At 37.0% G+C, this 23,873-nt stretch overlaps 1 protein-coding gene across 1 annotated transcript in view; it reads left to right on the top strand.

Moving 5' to 3' along the window:
- SYT10 (synaptotagmin 10) overlaps positions 1-5,974 on the top strand; it is a 69,790-nt gene extending 63,816 nt beyond the window's left edge. Inside the window, exons 6-7 of the mRNA XM_059680966.1 lie at positions 2,278-2,407; positions 5,611-5,974. Coding sequence (XP_059536949.1) covers positions 2,278-2,407; positions 5,611-5,682 — 202 coding nt within the window. The 3' untranslated portion in view covers positions 5,683-5,974. The remainder of the gene's footprint in view (positions 1-2,277; positions 2,408-5,610) is intronic.
- The last annotated feature ends 17,899 nt before the right edge of the window (positions 5,975-23,873 follow it).

Here is a 23,873-nt window from a genome sequence, read left to right as displayed (position 1 = left end):
GTTTTTCCCGTTTGTAAAACATCAGCATAATATGGAACTGTGAACAGTGAGCATTAAGAGGAGAAGCTGAATAGCGGCCATAGGAATGCAGCCTTGATGCTCTGACATCTATCTTAAAACATTGCTTTGTGGACAGCTCTTCCAGCTCACACACACGGAGTCACTTGTCCTTTCATGAGAGAAATTGCAAACTCCCAGGTACAGCTCTGAAGGTTCCCCCTACTGCAGCCCTAACCTTTATCTTCCTACCCTTCCCGTGTCTGAGATAGTATCACCTTGCTCTGTGTATCTCATCCCACCCATGCCTTACAGCCGTGCTCAAGACACCACTTCTGTGTCTTTCTCCACTAACCTGCCTCTCCTTCCTCTGAACTCTTGTCCCACCTTAAACATTCATAACTCTTCTTTGGTCCTTGCTCTATACTTCTTTCTATTGTTTTGCTTTTCAGATTTATAAATTCTTTTTGGAAAGGACTATTGTATGTTTAACCTACAAAATTATCAGCAATAGACAGTATCTTGTTACATTTATTTTGTTCTAATAATAACACAAGTGGAATGGAACACACATATATAAATATTTTAAAAGAATGTCATCTGTATAGGACCATGAAAATGGTAGTAACCAGGACCCTATAACCTCGAGAAATTAATATGTTATCTTCTGGCTCAGAGCTAACAAAATGAAGCAGTGAAAAATAAAATGACATGTATCATCTAATATTTGAAATTAAATTATATCACAGTTTACAAAGAAAGCTATCCTAAGAAAGAGAGCGCTCTTGAGTCCGTTGAAATTTCAAAAGCTAAATATGTTGTGCTGTTTTCATTGGTAGCCCTTGTCCTGCTTTACCAAGAAAATGACTCCTATTGATTTCTCACCACAGTGATTGCAGGGAGATCCAATTGAGAATTTGTCATTCAGACAAGTTTAGGGAAATGGATCCTGACAATATACAAAACAGGAAGATGAAAAAAAAACAACTTATTTTTAAAAGTATGTTTGGCCCTAACCGGTTTGACTCAGTGGATAGAGCATTGGCCTGGGGACTGAATGGTCCCAGGTTCGATTCCGGCCAAGGGCATGTACCTTGATTGCGGGCACATCCCCGGTGGGGCGTATGCAGGAGGCAGGCTGATCGATGTTTCTCTCTCATCGATGTTTCTAACTCTATCTCTCTCTCTTCCTTTATGTAAAAAATCAATAAAATATATTTTTAAAAAGTATGTTTGTTTGGGAAACTTAATATTGAGGAAAATGATAGTAAACATAAAAATCAATATCAATGACAGGAAGAAAGTAATGAAATGTCCTAAAAAATCATCTCAAAGTCTTCTTAGAGATGTCTGTCAAAATAACCTTTAGAAATGCCTTTAAATTATACTCCATTCTTGAGAAGCAACCTAACCACTTGCACACTTACGTCCATTGTCTCAATTCAAATGCTGCCTCGACCTTTTACTAAGCGTGTAAAGGCAGGCAGGTCCCTGCACTTCGGGGTGTTTGTCTCTGTCTGTAAAATGAGATGATGGTGATGATATTCATTGTCTTGGTGGGAGGATTTAGTGAGGCAGTACCTTTAAATTATTTAGAACAGTGTCTGGCATATAATAAGCTCCCAAATTATTAACCGTCATTATTATTTTGATTTGTTGCTGTAAAAACAGGACATGGATGGAAAATAGGAATGTTGTTCAGTATGCTCTGCTGCTATGCAATGATAAATCAAGTTTTGTGGTATTGAACATAGTCTTGCCCTGTTTAATTATAGTACAAGTATAACATTCACTGACATATCATTTAGTCAATTAAATATGATCATTTATACCAAAAAAAGTGGATATTGAGGTCTTGGTGAGAAATATGAGCATCATTACAAAACACTAAGCCTTGTGGAAAGAACAAGATTGTGATTCACATAACTTAATGTTAATTGGATTGCTTCCAAGAAAGAAACTCATCATATAGGTAAGGACCAGCTGGCATTCCTCATTCACACGACGTCTATTATTGTGCAACGTGCTCAAGTTACGGAGCACTAAAATGGTTTGTATGTGCACCTTTACAAATTCATTTTCGAATGCTGCTTCTGTTTAGTAACTTCTAGTTTACTTAATTTTTTTTTACTTGCCCTAAGTAATTTGATTTGCAAAATCATTTAGAACCTGCCACAAAATCTAGTGTTTTAATCATATGTTTAAAATTCTGCTAAGATGTGTGAAATTCCATGTATCTTTGAATATGGAAATGAAAATGTAACATTCTCTGAATTGCAGGGTAGGACACAATGAGGTCATAGGGGTGTGTAGAACAGGACTGGATGCTGAGGGCCTTGGGCGAGACCACTGGAATGAAATGCTGGCCTATCACCGAAAACCAATAACACATTGGCACCCCTTGCTGGAGGTGAGCGTGATTCCCTGACACCTACTCTCTATTTAAAATCTCTTTTGCTTAAATATGTTATCTCCAATCATTCTCTGATGTTTTATATATTCACCTATTTTTTAAAAAAACACCACACCAATGTTGCTCTTGCTTTGTCCCAGAGACTCTGTCATCCAGTATTCAAAGTTCTGTGTGCCTTGTTGGATTCCCCAAAAACACTCACCTTTCTGGGTTTGAAATTCCTTTGGACAGTAAGCCCCTAAAAACTGCAAGTCTATTATTTTCTTTGCATAGTGGGAAAACTTACATCACTGAATGGTGGGGTACTCCAGTAAATTCATTCCTAACTGGAAAAGGAATGTTGGTGCTTTTCTTTTGTGAAAACTGCCACCTCACCTAAACTTCTCCAGAAACCCTAAATAGAGGTCCTGTCAATGAATACCACTCATCTGTGTAAAAGGACAGGTATATCTACCCCAACTCTGGCCAGGAAGTAAAAGTGCTCACAGATTTTTTAAATATAGAGGCGTCAGCTTGCTTGAGACCAAAGCGTGCCTGTGCTGTGTGACTACATATTGGAGAAGCTTGGGGTGAGTTACTTTAACCGAAGCTCTGCTATGACTCTGTAATAGTAGTAAACTGAGAGAGTAAAACTAAATAAAAGGCTGGATGTTGAATTCTTAGCCCTGAGTGTGACGCAGTGTTAGCTTTGATTATAATAATAGGTTATTTAACCAGAATGGATATCGATACCAGCTTCTATCCGGATTTTTAGCCGTAAAGTTAATTGTCAGTCTACTGGAAACACTGAATGTTGCTAGATGAAAAGACAATTGCGGAGCCTCTGGGAGAGTCACAGAGTAAGTCATTGATCTGGCCTAGTTAACTGAAAGGTGATGCATGTTGGCAAAAGGATTTGTGGCAGATGATAGAATTTATGCAGTTCAATAAAAAGAACAGTTATGATAACCACATGGTAAGTAGATGATGTATTGTTGTCTCGCTGTGGTTACAATTCTGCTTCTTGTTCTGGCACTGCGTGCAGTGTAATTAACTATTAACTGTCAACGGGCTCAGGTTCTAATCTTAGCTTAGTCACAAAAATGTGACCTTGGCCATGTTACTCAGGACATGATAGAGAAAACTGGATGAATGTGGTATGAATATTGCATGCCCAGATAACAGAGGTGAGCTGCCATCATAGATATCTGCTTATATGTGTGTGTTTCACACGTTTACCTCACATCATCATTTAAAAGTCAGACACTTACACAAATGCACATGTGCACAGCACTTTCCCCTAGAGTGGTTCAGAAAGATAGACAATATATCCTCTAAATATTTCAGTGAGCCTTGGGAAGGTTGTATTTTATTTCAATGGTGTTTTTGTCTAAAGTATACTCTACTGCTTATTGTACATTTACGATCATTTTCCTGATTTTCATCTTTGTTTTTATTTAAGGATTGAAAAGTGAATATTAATTTCTTTTCTTTTTTAAAATATGTTTTTATTGATTTTTTTAAAGAAAGAGAGAGATGAAAGGAAGGGGATAGAGAGATAGGAAGACTGATGAGAGGGAGAAACATCAATGGGCTGCCTCCTGCTCACCCTCCACTGGGGATCATGCCCACAACCTGGGCATGTGCCCCAAGCGGAAATCAAACCAGTGATCCCTGGTTCACACTGGCTGGGTGCAAAGTATATATTAATTTTAAGAATCTAGACATGGGAGTAAAATTTGCTGGGCAGAGAACCACACTGAAGGGGAGACATGGATTCTAATCCTTGCTCCTCTGGCTGGATAATCCTGGGCAGACCACTCCCTCTGCCTACAGTTGCATTTCTCCAGAGTTAATGAAAATGGAAATGCATGCCCCTCAGACTTCACAGGCATTATGTAGGGAGAAATGAGGTAACGTGAGCAAGAACTTTAATGAAAGGGCATATGTTGTGCAACCCAGGGCATATGATAATGACATATGACTATTTAATAAGCAGTTATTCATGTACCTGATGAAGGGGAGCTATGGACTAGGCATGTGTTTGTGTCAGTCATTGTAGGATATACAGGAAAAATAAGCTGCAATATGGATATCAGAAGATCCCAGATATTTTTCTAGCAGTGGAGTATCAGAGGACAAGTGGACTAAAATATTATGTAAATATACTTTCTCCAGCAAACAGCACCTTTTTTCCAACTCCTGTACCTACATTCAATGGTCAAACAGAACATATGGACTAGAGACCTAAGAACTGGCTAGATTTTGCACTGTGTGAAAGTGATGCGTGTGTAATTATGTGTTTTGTTGCCAGAGAAAGGATTAAAATTAGAAGGGAATAATTCGAGAGCTGGGTAAGTTGGTGGGACAGAGACTAAAGCATCATTTAGAAAATCTGGTTACTTCTACCAGATAATCACAAATTTATTCTGTTGTAACTAAACTTTTAAAATACACATAATATTTGGGGACTGAGAGAAATTATTCTTCATCACTTGTGGCTCCCATTTGCCAAACTTAGTCCCTGTCATCTCATGAATTGCTCCTATAAAAGTCACTTCCTGCTTTAGAGCCAGTGAAATGCAGTCTCTTGTGTCTAGAATCTCTTATTGCATTTACCTAGCAATTGCCCCCTCCCCATTATAGTAAACCAATAGTTACTTTACAATAAGAACTAGGCACCTGTCATAGAATGTGAAAGGAGTAGTTGTCCATGCCAGGCTGCTCTGCATCCCATCTGGGTACCACACCCTGCCTGCATCTCTGTGAGATATTTGTGTCCTCTCATGGGCCCTGAGGAGCTGAGTTGTGGAGGGCAGGGGGCGTTATGTATATTTTCTCTTCACAGGCTTGCATATCATGAGTGAATATTCACTGTTAAAAGGTAGCAACAGCCCAGCCAGTGTGGCTCAATAGTTGAGTGTTGACCTATGAACCAGGAGGTCAAGGTTCAATTCCCAGTCAGGGCACGTGCCCAGGGTGCAGGCTTGATCTGCAGTAGGAGGAGTGCAGGGGGCAGCCCATTGATGTTTCTACCTCTCTCTCTCATCATTGATGTCTCTCTCTCTCTCTCTCTCCCTCTCTCTCCCTCCCTCCCTCCCTCTCTCTCCCTTTTTCCCTGAAATCAATAAAAATATATTTTTTAAATAAATAAAAGGTAGCAATAATTACCCACTTTATTTTTATACTAGGTCATACATTATGAAATTATTATCTTTCAGTTACCTGGCCGGGCGAACAGTTTTGATAGTCAAGGATCCTGTTCATCTCCCAAACCACCTTCCACACCGTAATGCCTCCAAAATAAGATCATTGTCATGAGGACCCAGGACATGTGCTCATCAGATCAGAAAAAAAGCAGAAGGTTTGATTTCCTCATTCAAAATATATCCTGGTAGTAAACGAACTTGTGCAATTTTTCATTTACTTTTTTGTCTGTGTATTAACTTTGGACATCTTGATATACTTTACTTGAAAACAGATAGTCCTTACTTCCACGAGGCGTTTTATTCTTCTTGTCACATGCCTATTAGCACAGAGTGTTTTATTAGGTTGTAATCCTTTGAATAAGCAAAGAAATACATTTTAAAAAAGAATCGATACTTATCTAAATTTTAATAGAGTCTATGCTGCTATTATATAAAGTAGCATGTCACATATGTATGGTTTGGATTTTATTAAGCTGTTCATTTCTCATTATGCACATATTTCTATATAAGCTTTAATGGAAATTTTGAACATAATTTGCACAGGATTAAATCCTTGTGCCATCAAATTAATGTTACTTTTCTGATAGTCTTTCATTCTCAGAAAAATTATTTTCTTGATGAGGTTTGGCTCTGCTAAACTCAGAACGTTGTCTCTCAAGCTTATTGTTTAAAACATACAGTTAAAGCTATAATTTAAAGAAACATTTTGAATATAAATGTAAAAAGTAATATTTAGTAACTGGAAAGTGGAGGTTGAGCCACTTGGGCTATCATTTTATACCGTCATAATGTTACATTAGTTCACACATCTGTTACACTGTTTAACTGATATTTTAAAATTCTAATAATCTTAATCTCAAATGTAGCACTAGTATTCTTAAATGAATAGAATTAGAATTTGTTCATTTTTTGTGTTCGTAAGGTTTTCAAGTACTGTGATGTATATTTTGTGACATGAAGCGTTCGTGGAGATCTTGTGTTTCTGACAGACCATACTAACAGACACCAAAGGTACAATAAATGTCTGTGCTCACTGTCATTTAGGTTGTACACAGTACTGGTGACTTTCAAACCCAATCAGAAGCTAATTGTTAAAATTGGGTATTTTCTTAAAGAAAAGGATGACCTATTTTTCAGCAAATTATAGAAATATACCATAAATAATACAATTTCAACATTTAATAAAAATAAATTCTCACGGCCCAGAACCACAGTCCTTTCATAAAAGGCATTTGCCTTAAATAAGGATCAAGGATCAGGCCACTAGCGGTAAAAACTATGCAAATGTTTTTACAAGACAGAACTTTCTTTGACATCATGTCAACTTTTTATTGTCGTACTTCTCAGCCCTCTTGGAAGGTATCTATATTGAACAACCCAACCTTGTTTTGAGATTTGACCTGTGGATAGTGCATATTTCAAGCTTATCCCAAGATAGGAGGTTAAAAGAATACATCAAAAAGGCAAGAAAATCTGTACTTAATATATTAAAACACCTTCATCAAAATGAGAAGTTTGTATTAGGAATTATAAAATTTTTATCCCATATTTCTAAATATTAAAAAGTAAAAAGTTTTAAAAGATTTGAAATTTTGTTTATTGGCATCTCTCATAAATGATGGCATCACTGTTCATTAAGATGGAATTTACACTTTTAACATTGTAAAGGCAAACACAATTTCCTAAAATTTTTCAAATGCTTATTACCATCCTAATGAAAATGAGTATTTCTAGCCAAATTTTCTAATTGAAAACTATAGAAGAAACGTGTTTGAAAATACCTGGCTACCTTATCAAGTCTAAAAGAATCATTGCTGTAGACAGAATCACTGAATATGACACTCCCATTTTGGAATTCTTTATTTTACTGGGAAATAACAATTGTCATATGGAAAGACAAGTTATCCTCTTAATAAAATGACATTTTTGGAGGCACTTGTTTTATTAGTAGATGTAGCTGAAGCTTACAATTAATTAGTAAATATATTTCCTAAGTGAGTATAATAATTATTTTCATCTGCAAAGATATTTTCAGGACTGTATACTCATTCTTAAAGCTCATGCTTTTCTTTGCCTCATATAAAGAAAAAGCCAGTGCTTGTGATGACAAATAAGATGCCATCAGCCAAACAGGATTGTAGATTAAAGTAAGTTTTAAAGATAATTTTTAAGAAATATTTCCCATGGATTAAAATAAACTCAGCATGCCAGAGGATTTGTTAAATCTGTGATGCCAGAGGATTTGTTAATTCTGGGAGAGGGATTAAGGAGAGAAAATTCACCACAAGTCGTCTTTCATGCAATACATGAGAGAGGTTTACACTCATATTGATAAAGCATAATCATTTAAAATGATAGTTCATATTATAAAATTGTAATCCCACCACTTTTCAATACAACACCGCCTCACTCTACACAGCCACGTGTTCATACAACCAGAATGTATCCTCTTTCTACTTGTGATTGAAGGTGAAATGTGTTTAAAATAAGGTTTGATGTTACAGATTTCCTCCACTAGTTTGTGTGGGATACCACATTTTAATGATAACACTGACACATTATGAAGTTGCAGTTCAGGTATGTAATGAATACCTAATTTTCAGGGATTTATTCAGGGACTTGCCAAACTTAAGTCTAGGAAAAAGGAGCCAATGTTGATTCGTTCGCATAACAACACCGATGTTCTTTTGGGGTCATTTATTTATTTATTTTACCTGATTCACTAAGTGATCAGAAGAATGAGGAAACTGAATATGAAAAGAGCATTAGTGTTTGTGGAATATGTAATCTCACAGAATTCACAACAATTGACTTTTTTTTTACACTGGCTCCTTAAAAATATTTTTCTTGACAATTTTAATTTTTTGGTCAGACCAGCTCTGTTTCTGATACTTCATTTTCATGAAAAACTCATGATATTCATACATTCACAGTTGAGTGAATATTTCACCCAGACTTTTGCCAGGGAATAAGACACAGGAAGGCAGAGCCAAGCACCCACTTTCTTATGCTGTTTTGAGGAGTGAGTGCATGTTCTAGTTACTGCAGGGAGATCACACTGATCAATACTGACTCAGGTTTTAGATAAAAGCAAATATATTTGAACCTGTTTGGTTGTGATATTTAATTGACATTTTCACCTGTGTTTATTCTCCTGTGATGTTTCTTATTTAAACATTTTGCAGACTCGGTAAAGAACTATCAATGTCTTAAGGCTTTCACTTAATGATTAACTGTTTCAAAAATGAAAAAGCCAAACTTCCGCTGTTTTATCAAATTTTACTATCCATAAAACAAATTGTAAGTTATTTCAGAATGAGTTATCCAAAGAGCCAAAGGACTATTACAAATAAAAAGATACAAAATCTTAACATTGAACACGTGGTAATTTCTTAAATTACTTCTTTAAAAAGAGTACTTGATATTATTATCTCAGAATGAATGTTTTCATAGACTGGAGTTCCATGTGAATTTTTTTTTTTTTGCTACCTTAATTGTGACTATGATCAGGTAATTTAATAACCCGATAATTTTAAAAAGAAAACTAGAGTTGATAAGGATGTAACAAAGAGATTCTCTTAAATCTAAGTGAAAATGTGGAGATCTGTTTTCTTTACAACTTGTTTTTGAAACAACTCCAGTTATTCCAAGGTACTTCAATTGATACACTCAGTTTCCAGGCTAAAAATGTATTGCTGCCAATAAGAAATTATACAAAAGCAAGGAACATAAAATAAAGTAAGAATCTATATAAATAAGTGGTAAACGAATGCGTTATAGCATATGGAAATAAACACATTTAAATGCAAAACAAAAAACTCCTTGGTATTTTAACTTTTAATGGAAAGTGAATCCTCTAATATTATTCCAAAAACAGCAACCCATGACACAGTATTTCATTAGTTAGTGAAATGGCTCAGGATATGATTCATCTGAACCTATTATGACCCATTATGTAAAGAAAATAGTGAATTTGAATTTTACATAGGCAGCAGAGCTAATTAAACTAAATGCTGTTTCTAATACGTTATTCAGTGATGCTCTTTAAAGTAAGAATTTTCGCTTTCATTAAAAGATTTCCGACATTGACTCAATCCTACATTAATTAGAGTGAATTGTAATTTAATAAAAGATGCATTGTCTTCTGCCATTAACAGTTCACCAAAAAATATGTATATTTGAACAGAGGCATTTAACTAATTTCAGTTCAAGTGTTTCTCATCAAAGAATTGTTTTTATTTTTGCCCTGTTCATCATGAAGATAGGTAACCAGGGTTTGACTTGATGGGATGACAATTTCATGCCATAGAGACTTTAAAAAAATCAGTAAATTAAGGTTTGAGATGGGATTTAATGATTTATTGAATGCCAACATTTTAAATACTAGAAATGGTGATTGGAAGAAAAAGTGGAAGATGTTTAAGAGAAAAACAGATGTTTTCCTGCCTGAAATGATTTAAATATACCCCTACAAGGAGGAATTGATGAGAATAATCCTATTTTTATCTATGCTGAAACACTGGAAGTGACTTGATATTGACTGATCTAGAGATGGAGATAGTATTTATATGGAAACACTTTCATCTCAAACTGACAATAACTTTTAAGCTCACCTGGGTCAAGAGAACCTCTCCAAAGAGCAAACTATGCCTGATCTTGTCATGAAAGGGTAAAAATAGGCCATTTTCTTTGGAAATTATGTTGTGATTTGCATCTGCTATGCACAGAATCCCTATTTACTGTACAGGTTGGTGGATTTCAATTATTCAATTTCATGTTTTGTTCCCTCAAAAACTAATTTGTTAGAAAACAATGCATGTTATAGAAATGAGTCGAAATTGTTAAGAGAAGTCTCAACGTTGAAAGATAAATACATTGAATTTTTGTCTTTTTCTGTCTTTCAAAGAAAATTTTCCCCATTTGAACACCAATACATGAAATTATGTTTAACTAGAATTTTGCTGTAGAATAAAGTTTGTGAACCAAAAATATCCCTATCATTCCTAAAGCTATGTGCAAATTGGCCATAGAATCATTTACTATAAAAAAATTGCATTTTTTTATATTTATATAGATTGTTTGTGGGTTTTATTATAAATCTTTTTGCTTTTTTTCTTTAAAAAGACCCTCTAAGCTTTCTATTTTAAAAAACACAATAACCCCCAGTGTGACTAGCTTTATAAATTCTATAACTGTATAAGAAAGAAGCAAGTAGACCAGACACAAAATATTTGCATTTATAATTTTTTGTAAACAGAAAGTTCAACCCAGGTTTATATCATTTGCATTAACTTTTTATTGACCTTTTCAACTGAAAAATGTGATTTGGTTTATCTGCAAAATAGGGATAAATTATGGATTACAATGAAGTGAGACCTTCATTTTATTATGAAGAATGAAGAAGTCAAAATAGAAAAAAAACTGCCTGACATTGTAAATGTAGTGATTTCACTAATGAATAATCCAATATATTTTCCAATTATTCTAAACTGACAGCAACCATGAAAATTGAATAATTTGGATCCATCATATTTAATCCTGCTTTGTATCCTTCAGTCATTGTTCATAAGGTGACTTTTTAACTGAATTTTGTGATGTAATACGTAACCATTGTTCAAATCAATATCGTTGACTTCCGTATTATAGAAGAAAAATTTTAAAATCGTTTGAAATTCGTGTTTCTGGCTTTTGTACACAGTAACCAGCCATTTGTGAAACTTGACAGCATATAATTGTATTTCTGAGAACAAATGTTTTGCAACCACCTTTAAAAGATGTACACATTTCAGTATTTTTACAATGTCTTCTTTAGAATGTGTGAACATATTTGTCAGGTTCAGATGAATTATGTAACAATGAAACCTCAAAGCTGTTATGAAGTGTACAGTTTATGATTACTTTTGTAAAAGAAAATGGAAAAGCACTTGAAATATAATTTTACTGTTTCATATGTATTTTGAAAAAATAAATAAAGTGAATATAAATTATTTTTGTCTGTCTTTGAAGAAAATAACTTTTCATATCTAATTTTGAGACATCTGTGTTGTTAAGTGTTTCTTTATTAGTCATCTTTTTGGCACTCAGGAGAGAGCAGTGTAACCCATGTATCAATATTTCAACAGTTCAAGCAACTGTCTGTATCTTAAATCAGCGGTTCTCAACCTGTGGGTCGCGACCTCTTTGGTGATCGAATGACCCTTTCACAGGGGTCGCCTAAGACCATCCTGCATATCAGATATTTACATTACGATTCATAACGGTAACAACATAACAGTTATGAAGTAACAACGAAAATAATTTTATGGTTGGGTCACAACTTGAGGAACTGTATTTAAAGGGCCAGAAGGTTGAAAACCACTGTCTTAAATACTTTACTTAATACATACATTTTATCAGAAAATTATTAATTTAAGGTCCTGGATAATTTCCATTAAGGGGTAATTAAACAATCATTAGTCAAGTGTTAAAAGAGGTAAATACCACTTACACATATTAGTTACATTTTTTCATCTGGAAAAAGTCCCTATAAATACCTTAGCAGGTGATCCATTAGTTGGGGTTACTTTTTGTTTGTTTCTGCTCTGCCTCAAATTTTCAAAAAATATTTTCATAAGGAATGTTTGTAGCAACTAGGTAATCAATACAGCACTGGCTCAAAGAAGTTATATTCGTTGAAAAAGCAGATGTTCTGTACCTAGAATCATTGTTATGAAAGAAATATAGCTCAAAGAAGCAAATAAATAAATCTGTATAGAATGCAGGGTAAAGAAGAGTCGATGATCTGACTTGTCAGTCCTTGCTTAAGTCTTTACTTCCAAAAAATGGGGGAGCCTGATTGAAATCTAAGCTTCTGAAAACACATGGTCACTTCTTGTTAATATTTCTAAATATTTCCCCAGGAAGCATTTATATTTAATTTTTAGGAAGTGTATACATTTATATTTACAATAATACATATTGTAAATATATGTGTATATTTATAATAAAATATATGTATATATTTATAATAAAAATCTATATTCCCACTAACAATACATGAGTTTCTAAATACTCTGATAAATACATGACATTATTATTTGAATCTTTGCCAATTTGCACATGACAAACATGGTATCTCATCAGTGTTTTAAAATTTTTTTCTAGTGGTATTGATCATTTTTTCATATATATTGATTGACAATTTGGATTTCATTGTTTAAGATTTTTTCCCATTCTTCTGTTAGAATTGTCTTCCTAATTGATTTATAGAGGTTTTTATTCTAGTTTTCTTTTTAATTGAGATAAATTCTTTCTATGACCACCTCTCAAACTGATCTCCATTCTGCAAAGCAGAAGGTATAATATTAGGTTATAATCTGTAAAGACAATTTATACTATATATGAATGAAAAATGTACACATTGAAAAACATGTGAGAAGTAGAAAGCAAATGTAATTAAAAATTAATGAACTCTTAAAATGTATGAGTTGTTATACTGACAATTTTCTAGGTAATTTTGGGCTGTCACCACTGGTGTATATGAAAGAATTTGAAAAACATCCAATTCATGGATAAGTCATTATTTATGCTACTAGAGGCCCGTTGCAGGAAGATTCCTGCAAGAACAGGGCTTCCTGAGGCCAGAGCGAAGCAGAGAAGGGAGCGAAGCCGGAGGCGGGCTTCACTCCCTCCCGTCTCTGCTGCCTCGGCTCCCTCCATTCCCGGCCACCTCGGCTCCCTCCCATGTCAACTGCTTTGCCTCCCTCCCATGTCTGCTGCCTCAGCTCCCTCCCTTCCCCATCGCCTCGGCTCCCTCCCTTCCCCGCCGCTTAGCTCTCTCCTGTGTCCGCTGCCTCGACTCCCTCCCTTCCCCACTGCCTAGGCTCCCTTCCGTGTCCTCTGCTTCCCCTCCCTCCCATCTCCACTGCCTCAGCTCCCTCCCTTCCCCATCGCCTCATCTCCCTCCCGTCTCCGCTGCCTCGGCTCCCTCCCTTCTCCCCCACTTTGCTCCCTCCCATGTCCACTGCCTCAGCTCCCTCCCTTCCCCATCGCCTCGTCTCCCTCCCATCTCCCCCACTTTGCTCCCTCCCATGTCCACTGCCTCAGCTCCGCTCCCGTTTCTGCTACCTCTGATCCGTTCCCTTCTCCGCCGCTTGGCTCCCTTCTGCAGTGCTTGGCTTCCTTCTACACTGTCTTCAGTCTTCACTGGGCGCCTGTGTATGCAAATTAACCACCATCTTTGTTTGGTTAATTTGCATACTCTTCTGATTGGCTGGTGGGCATAGCAAAGGTACAGTCAATTAGCATCTTTGTATTTTATTAGTGTGGATTGTTTAAAATTCCTTTTTGTGCTATATTTAAACATTTTTCTTCTATTCACATAAAATAATACAGAACAAAGGGAAGGCATGTTCATTAATGTCTACAGAGAATACAACCAAAAATTTGAATAGTAACCACAAATAAGACACTTGACAGTTTTCATGTTTTTTAAACTCACTTTCTTCCCAAATAATAAAAAAATAATCATCCAAAGTTCCAAATGCAAGTGTATATTGCTTAAACAGAATCAGTTCCCACTGTGAATGCATTTAGTGAGTCTAATTACTTAGCTTATGTGTATTTTCATGATCAACTATTTTTCTTTGATAAATTTCAGCTCATATATGACTGAAAATGTTACTTTGAATGGGAAACTAAACCTGAGTCAGTGATGGGAACACAAACCAGAAAGTAAAAGACCTAATATGTAAGGATCATTATGAAAACGCAAGACACAAACAAGCCACCAAATTGCACAACTCCTGGAGGCATCAATCACACTATAGCCTATATAATGATGCCTCCCAGAATGCACAAATGCTATTACCTGAATAATAAGGGAGAAGCAGTACTGAAAGCTACAGTCATCTTACCCAGAAGCTGTAATTGAAAGGTAGAGTCAATAATTAGATTTTTATTAAGTTGGACATATTGCCTAAAACATACAGAACATGTACCATGCACCTAGCACTGTGCTCATTGCAAACCTATCCCTAATCTGTACCAAAATCCCTGTGATGTACTATGATGACTATTTTAAGGTGTGAAAATTGAGGCTCAGATTAATTGAGTGGATATACATGTAGTTAATACTAGAGCACAGCTTTGAACACATGGTTAACTCATTCCAAAGTCTGACATCCTAGTCTCTACATATCATGAAATATGAAAACTAATATTTATTCAACTTAAAAAAATATTTTTACACTTGCTGTAGCTTAAATCTTTTTTTTTAATATATTTTATTGACTTTTTACAGAGAGGAAGGGAGAGAGATAGAGAGTTAGAAACATCGATGAAAGAGAAACATCGACCAGCTGCCTCCTGCACATCTCCTACTGGGGATGTGCCTGCAACCCAGATACATGCCCTTGACCGGAATCGAACCTGGGACCTTTCAGTCCGCAGGTCGACGCTCTATCCACTGAGCTAAACCGGTCTCGGCTGTAGCTTAAATCTTAACACAAATCCTTTAGTCATTAGTTCATTCAATAAATACCTACTGAGCAGCTACTCTGTCAGCCATTTTTCTTGAGTTGTAAAATGTGTAAATGATCAAAAATAATCAAAATCTGTGATCTTAAGGGAATTAAATTCTAGTCAGAGAGTCAGACAATGGAAGGGCCAACATCTGGCTGGGAGAGGGAAAGCAGGGGGTTAAGAGATAAATTAGAGGTGAGGGATTTTGAGTCAGTGAACATGAGATTCTGTAAAGAGCAGAAGAATGGAACTGTATTTGGTGGGGAAAGTGGGATCAAAGATTTAAATTTTTTTTCAGATGAGAAAAATAACATCACACTTTTGAGAATAACAGTGTAAACCGGGAAAACATAATACAAGAAGTGGGGGGGCAGATTTCTGGACCAATGTCTTTACCTGAGTGAGAGGAGCTGAGGTCAAATGCACCAGAGGAAGGCTCCACCTAAATCAGGTGCAGGGGCAGCTCATGCACCAATGTGTTGTCAGAGCTTTTAGCTACAGGTGTTGGTAGATTAGCAGATATGGTGGTGGGACATAGGGAAGCACTCCTTTGAATGCTTCAGTGTTCTCAGGGGAGAAGGAAGCAAGGATGTCAGTTGAGGGGGAAGTCCACAGGTAAGTATTCAAAATAAACTGATGAATAAAATAGATCCAGAGACATAGAAGCAAAGAACAGACTGTGGAAACCCAAAGGGAAGGGAAGGGAGGTTGTGTAGGTGGGAAGAGACTAACCAAAGAACTGGTATGCATATATACATAACCCATGGTCACTGACAATAGGGTGGTGAAGGTCTGGGGATGGGGGTGGGGGAGAGGGAAGGCTAGAAGAGATCAATGGGAGATAAAAGGGGACATATATAATACTTTCAACAGTAAAGATTTTTTTTAAAATCCTGAGAAAGGACGAGATGAGAAAATCTTCCAGGAGAGTGGAGGGTGAGCAGCCTGGGGGAAATGTAATATGATTGCTGGGTAGAATTAATCTTTACTTCAAGGTTTGTGGCCATGAATTTAAACTAGGAACAGTTAGCATGGCTGTGTAATTTTCTCCAGTCATGCTCAGCTTCAGGGGTATAGGCACAGAATTTGATGGAATAGGATTAACAAAGAAAGTAAGCTGGAAAAATAGGAGCTAGTGACCCAAGAGCAAGGCATGAAATTGAAAAAATAGAAGGACTGCAGTTATTTATGTCTTCTATGAGAAAAGAAAATTATACTGCTGTTAGTCACAATAAAAAGGAAATAATTGTAGGGGTGTTTTTTAAATTAAATTTATTGTGACAATATTGGTTAATAAAAGTATATGGGTTTCAAGTGTTCAATTCTATGATACATCATCTGTGTATTGCACTGTTTACCACCCAAAGTCAAATTCCCTTCCATAGCCATATATTTGACCTTTTTTACCCATAATACCCCCTCACTCCCCTTTCCCTCTGGTAACCACTGTTGTCTATGACTTTTTGTTTGTTTGTCTTGTTTGTTCATTTGTTACTTTCAGTTTTATACTCTATATCAGGGGTCCTCAAACTACGGCCTGCAGGCCACATGCAAATACAAATATTGTATTTGTTCCCGTTTTGGTTTTTTACTTCAAAATAAGGTATGTGCAGTGTGCATAGGAATTTGTTCATAGTTTGTTTGTTTTTTAAAGCTATAGTCCGGCCCTCCAACGGTCTGAAGGACAGTGAACTGGCCCCCTGTTTAAAAAGTTTGAGGACCCCTGCTCTACATAGTGAAATCATATGGTTCTTTACTCTTTCTGTCTGATTTATTTTGCTTGGCATGATAGTCTCAAGATTTATCCATGTTGTTGCAAATGGCAATATTTCATCTTTTCTTATGGCTGAATAGTATTCCATTGTATGTATGTAACACATCTTCTTTATCCAACTTTCTATCAAAGAACACTTCAGTTGTTTCCATGTCTTGGCCACTGTGAATAATGCCACAATGACCTAGGGGTGCATATATCTTTACAAATAAATGTTTTCAAATGTTTCATGTAGATACTCAGAAAATAGGTTATCGTGTCATATGGTAACTGTATTCTTAATTTTTGAGGTACCTCCATACTCTTTTCCATAGCAGCTATATCATTTTACATTCTCACCAGCAGTCAATGAGGATTCCTTTTTCTCCACAACCTCTTGAACACTTGTTATTATTTATCTTGTTGATAATAGCCATTCTAGCAGGTGTGGGGTGGTATTGAGAGTGGAGGGTGATCAGCCTGGGGGAAATATAATATGATTGCTGGGCATTTCCCTAAAATCTAGGAAGTTGAGCAGCTTTTCATATATCTGTTGGCCATTTGTATGTCTTCTTGGGAGAAATGTCTGTTCAGGTCCTCTGCCCATTTTTTAATTAGATTTTTTGGGTTTTGTTGTTGTGTTGTATGAGTTCTTTAAATATTTTGCAATTTTTAAAGTGTAGTAAACAGGCTGATTTAAAGTCATTCCTTCACTTTTTAAAAAGTGTATACTTTTTATTGACTTCACAGAGAGGAAGGGAGGGGGAGAGACAAATAGACACATCAATGATGATTGAGAATTATCGATCGGCTGCCTCCTACATGCCCCCTACTGGGGATCCAGCCCACAACCTGGGCATGTGTCCAGATTGAGAATTGAACCATGACCTCCTGTCCTGGTTCATAGATGAATACTCACCGGCTGAGCCACGCCAACCAGGCCATTCACTTTTTTCACGGATGTTATTGATCATCTATATGAGTAAACAAAATTGATCCGGACTCTACCATTATAGAGCATAAGTTGAGGTGGGAAAGAGATTTTAATCAATACTTCTAATTGAGACATGCAACTTTTTAATACTGTGTAACAGCTAGACCTAACCTAGTCTGCTGGAGCTTGGTCAATGGAAATTTCATTAGAAGAAGGGATATTTTAGTTGAGTCATGAAGTCTGAAAAGGTGGTAGGTGTGATGGAAAACAGAGAGTAGTGCCTGTGCAAAGACTCTGAGTATATTAGAAGAAATAAAAGATGCTGACTATGGATGGAACAAAAAGATTAGCAGTGAGGCTGGAGAGATAGCGAGGTGGGAGCCAGCTTATGCAGCGGTATGACTACTAATCATTTGGACTTTCTAATAGGAAAATGGGATCCCCACAGACAGGAGAGTTTCAGGTTTACACTTTTTAAATATTGAGAAAATAGACTGTAAGGATACAAGAGTGAAACAGAGAACACTGAAGGAGGAGTATTTTTGATGGAGGAGGGGAGATTAAAAAATATTTTCCTCACACTTGGTTTAAGGTGAAGGAAAGATCTCAATGTCTATGGCAAGTAGTCCAAATCATTTGCTGAGAGTAACATGGAAGTAAGGTGTTTAAGGATATAGAGGAAAATTCTAAAATAGTTACTGAAGAACATGAGAAAGTTACATGTGTTCACTAACCTATTGTAGTAATCATTTTGTAATATCTACACCTATCAATCAAATTGGTACAGTATACTTCTCAAACTTAAACAACATTATATGTCAATTATATCTTAATCAAATTGGGGAAAAACAATTATGCCAATAGGCTATATAAGCTTACAAGTAATATAAGAAGTCGTGGCCTTAAGTGAAATTTCTAAATTAGCTATTTTAAGGTTGAACAAAAGGTACAGGATGAACATGGGGAGGTGAACTCTCAGGTGGACAAAATAACACCACTTCAGGCAGGTGGCCAAGGCATAGTAGCTTAAGTGTTTCATATGATCTGACCTAGAGATGAATGTGAGCAGATGAGCAACCAGGAGGAGGTCAGCATAAGGCAAACATGTGGAAGACACTGAGGCTATACAATATTTTGCTGATCGTGGATGAGGAATAGCAAATGGCACACACAGTGAAAGGAGAGTGTAAAAGGTGTGAGGGACTAGAATAGCAGAGAAGCCCCAGAGCATGAGAATGTGAACTTGAAAGTGGTTGAGAATGACTAGGCTGTCTAGAACCACAGGAATGCCAAGCAGCAGATTTCACTTCAGTAGTTCCTGGAGGATGGCTGGCTCTCAGCTTCCCAGGGTTGCTGAAGTTTGGAAAAGATGCCCTGTGGTTTGTGATGGGGCAAGAGGAGAAGATTTCTTGATATCTTTAAGTGACAGCTGTGGAAAGGTCCTAGGAAATGTTTCTTTTATGAAATCACATTATCCAACAGCTTAATTATCCAACTTCAATTCTCTGAAAAAGTTAACAGTTTTTCCCCCAAAAGAAGAAAAATTAATAGCTTTTAGTGAGGGTTGGGAGCATGAGTCTCTTCATCCCCAAGAACCACCCCCTTGCCCTGTGGGCTAACCTAGAAAGCAAGCTCTCTAACACAAAGTAGGTATTTTCATTTTCTGCTGCTTGATGACACTTACCTTTGGATTAAGTGGTATGTTCCTCCTCCATCAATGGAGACTCTTTAGCTGAGGTGTCATACAGTCTTCAATTAATTGATTCTCTTGTTCTAAGTTGTTTTTGACAAGTCAATTTATGTAACCCATTTTGGCTAAATGAATCATTCTCATACTCTTATCACTTGTGTCTATAATGTGAAAGCAATGACTAAAGCAGTTCAGAATCTCTCTATGTAATGTGATTTGTTCACCCTCAGTAAGAAAAGTCTTATGAGTTCAGGCTGTCCATTAACTGTCATGTGTGTGGAGGGTGCCATACGCAGCCTCTGTTCTAAGCCTCTCAAAGGGAGAGGCACCAATATGTTTATCACTTGAGCTTCTGCCCTGAATCTCTCTCCCTTATTTGTATCTTAGAGAATAAATTGGGACAATTTAGGAATTTAAAAAAGAGGTTTTGCTTTAAGCTCTCTCTCTCTCTCTCTCTCTCTCTCTCTCTCTCTCTCTCTCTCTCTCTCTCTCTCTCTCTCTCTCTCTCTCTCTCCCCTCTTCTCTTCTCTTTAACCAAAAGCACAAAGCAAACCCTCAGAAGATAAATGACACATTATCTTGGCTTCTCATTCCCCAGAATTCAGAACTCATCTCCAATAGCATGTGTTCCTTTCATTATTTGGGAGAAAGACTGAGAGCAAGAGCCCTCCAAAACCCCAACCTGAAAAGGTACCACTTCCCAAACTTCAAATGACCATGAACCTTCCTTTGCTTTCTGAATTTGGTTATCCCATTTCTTCTTTTAGGAGAGCTAATACAATTAGTAGTCCTAACAGACTTTGAGTGCTTATTAAGAACCATTTATCCATAATTGACTATGTTTTTGGTAGGAGCATTTACAACTCTAGTTTACTAACAGATAAACAGCCATGGAACATTTCAACAGCCTCCCCTGAATCACACTAGTTATAAATAGTAGGGTCAGGTTTTTAGTCCAGAAGCCCAACTCCAAAGACGCATATTCTGAAAGTTGTACTCCACCACCTTAAGGAGGCTGAAAGGGGGGGGGGGACTTTTCCTTTCCTCCCAGAGTATAAGATTTTGTTCTATTGTCTCTCTATCTCGTTCTACATTCAACGCAGTGATTATAATCCCTAATATAATATTTCATGTTCTGAAATGAAATTGATAGCACGCGGTAAAGGATTAACTCAACAGGCCTGGGTTGTCCAAACCTTGCACATTCCAAACAAAGGTTTGGCCCTTGACTGGCTCCAGGAAGGTAATATCTAAGCCCTTAGAATCTTATGCCTGAAAAGAGTGTCTTTGTTTACCTATCTATGGCTTTGGGTCACAGCAGACAGTTTATGTTAACAAAGTAATTTATGGGGTCACATAGTGTCAATTTGATCTTGGAGTTGCTGGAGACTGAGTAAGGTCAGCCATATAGGTGTTCCATAACTATGTGACTGACCCCCAATAAAAATCCTGGGTGCCATGGTCTAAGTGAGTTAGCAACACTTCATGCATGTTGTGGCTGGAAGAATTAAACATGTGACTCCACTGGGAGACAACAACCATGAGCTTGAATCTGATCTCTCTGGACTCTGTTCTAAGCATACAAAATATTTACTTTAAGATAAAAGAACACATGAAAGAAAGTTATCTATAATAATAAAAGCGTAATATGCTAATTAGATCAGATAGCCAAACGTCCTTCCAGACAAAGCCAGGGCTGTGAGGGCTGAGGCAAGCTGCCGCAGCTGCGAGGGCCAAGCCTCTTGCATGCATTTCGAGCATCAAGCCCCTAGTTTGTAATAAAATAATAGATCTTTAAACATGGAATTGTCTGGGCATGACTACAATATATAATGTAGTCAGATGCTTGGACTTAGAACTAAAGCTAAAGAGCACCATTTATCTTTGGAGGCATGATTTTTCCAAATGGTTAACAACTCTCAGCAAATTTAAAAGTAAAGTGTAATCTTCCCTCAATAGCATTATTCCTGGAAAATTAAATGTATTTCAACGCTATGCAAAAATACTTTGGGTTTACATGTAAAACAGAGGTAAGTTCTAAGTTTAGATAATTATGAGTAGATCTTTATCTATCTGATGTTCTGTAGATCAATTGAAAATTATGCAGAATACTGAACAATTCTTTCTTGTGAAGGCTGCCCCTGAATATTTCAGGACAATAGCACCCCTGGTCTTTTCTCATTAAATAAGATAGGACTATGACATCCTGGGAGAATGTCATTCTTATTGACAACTACTGATCCAATGATTTTACTTCTTTCTCCATGGTTTAATTAAGCCTGTGTGACATTCGTAAACATGCTCCAATTGTTCACCAGTTCTTGAAATTCCTTCTGAAGGAACTAGAAAGGATCTTGCAGCATTGTACATGCATACATGAATACAACCAGTGGCCCAACAAGCATGAGAGGAAACTATTTTTAGAGGTTTAGCAATGTTGTTGCTTTTTCCTTCCTCCTTGGAGTTTACTTTTTCTCACCTCTTTCTTCTTCTGTTTGCCACAGTCAAAGCAGCTACATTTTCCATGATCATTTTCTCAGGGGAAAAACATGACAGGAGGAAAAAAAAAAGAGTTTCTTCTTGGCTTTTTTGTTTCAAAAGCCAATACTCATTGGGGCACAGAGATGACTTTGTGAAATTAAGGCAGAGTTTTCTGCCGCTTCCACTCCTGTGAGACTAGAACAAGTTCTATAGGCTGGGTGGTGGGGAGCTGAGCCAGGATGAGAAGGCCTGACATGACAGGAATGAGGGATTTTGAAGCAAAGGATCACTCTCAGGAGGCATTTTATTCAAGGACTTGGCAGCTACAGAAAAGCTGACCTTCCCCAGTTACTGTGGAGGAAGCACCACCCATTCCCATTGGTTAAGCTCCCTACTGATTTACAAGACTTCTCTGGCGCCACAGCCAACTCTAAACTGAGTGTCACCTAGCAGGGAGTGAGTCTTCCAATGCTGTAATGCTGCTTGGACCCTTGCTGATGTATTCCAACCACAGAATACTCACTTTGATCTCTTGGAAGAAGGGGTGGAGATTGGATTTGCAATAGAACTGAATTTAGGGAATGTTACTGTAACCGGGTGGGAATGCAGCTCATGATCTTTCTGAACTGCTCAGTGGCCTAATGCATACCCACTGTGCTAGCAAAATGGAAGGAACTCAGGTGTGGTGTCACCTCCACTTAGACACAAATGAAGATGCTCATCTCATTTCTCCATACTGGAAAGAAAGTGGTTTAGCTATTCAAGGATACGATTTGATTTGTTTGTTTGCTTGTTTATTTGATGTGAAGAAGCAAGGGGTATAAGAAGAAATGGTGATAGGTTTTTTTTGTTTTATTTTATTTTGTATTTGTTGTTTTAGTTTGGCTTTAGAAGCACACAGATATTTATGGCAGATGACTCAGCTTATTTCCACAGATCTGGATGCTCTGTAGGGTCTTCCCTGAATGTGCACATGTGCACCCCTGTGGAAAAAAAATTGAGCTCCTCTTGACTACTAAGCCATTATGTTCTAAGGACGATAGACTAGATATAGGCAGACATGGCTGCTTCACTTAGCCCAGATTGTCCCTCACTTCCCTTCACCCTCCCTCTTGCTCCCTTTCTCCTCTTTCCAAGTCTTCATCTTGAGAACTTTCTTACATTCTAAAAGATACGAGATTAGAAGTTGCTGCTGTGGCTCTTGTTCCAGAATAAACTTGCTTTGATCTAACTTTGCCAGTAGGGACCCACCCTGAACACAGCAGTTTGGGTGCCTCCCAAGGTCCTCCAAAGTCCCCATGTCAGAACATAAGGGGCTGAGTGAACCCCTCACACAGAACCTCCTGCCCAATGAAAACATGAAGAGATTCTGAAAGCAACTTGTAAGCATTACATTGGGCACTGGATTACATGTGTTAACAGAACAAGACTGGAATAACTTCCTATGTATTCATAGAATCTTTTATTAATAATATGTTTTAAACTTAATTTTTTTTAAGACTTGGTTGTATTGAACTGTCTGATGCAGGGGTCCTCAAACTTTTTAAACAGAGGGCCAGTTCACTGTCCCTCAGACCGTTGGAGGGCCAGACTATAGTTTAAAAAAAAAAAAAAAACTATGAACAAATTCCTATGCACACTGCACATATCTTATTTTGAAGTAAAAAAACAAAACGGGAACAAATACAATATTTGTATTTGCATGTGGCCCGTGGGCCGTAGTTTGAGGACCCCTGGTCTAATGCAATGATAGTGTCACATTAAGGAAGACAAAGATGATTTTTTTAAAAATATATTTTATTGATTTTTTTACAGAGAGGAAGGGAGAGAGATAGAGAGTTAGAAACATCGATCAGCTGCCTCCTGCACACCTCCTACTGGGGATGTGCCCGCAACCCAGGTACATGCCCTTGACT

The sequence above is a fragment of the Myotis daubentonii genome, chromosome 2 (assembly GCF_963259705.1).
Source record: "Myotis daubentonii chromosome 2, mMyoDau2.1, whole genome shotgun sequence".
NCBI lineage: Eukaryota > Metazoa > Chordata > Mammalia > Chiroptera > Vespertilionidae > Myotis > Myotis daubentonii.
This window is presented reverse-complemented; position numbering and strand designations above follow the sequence as displayed.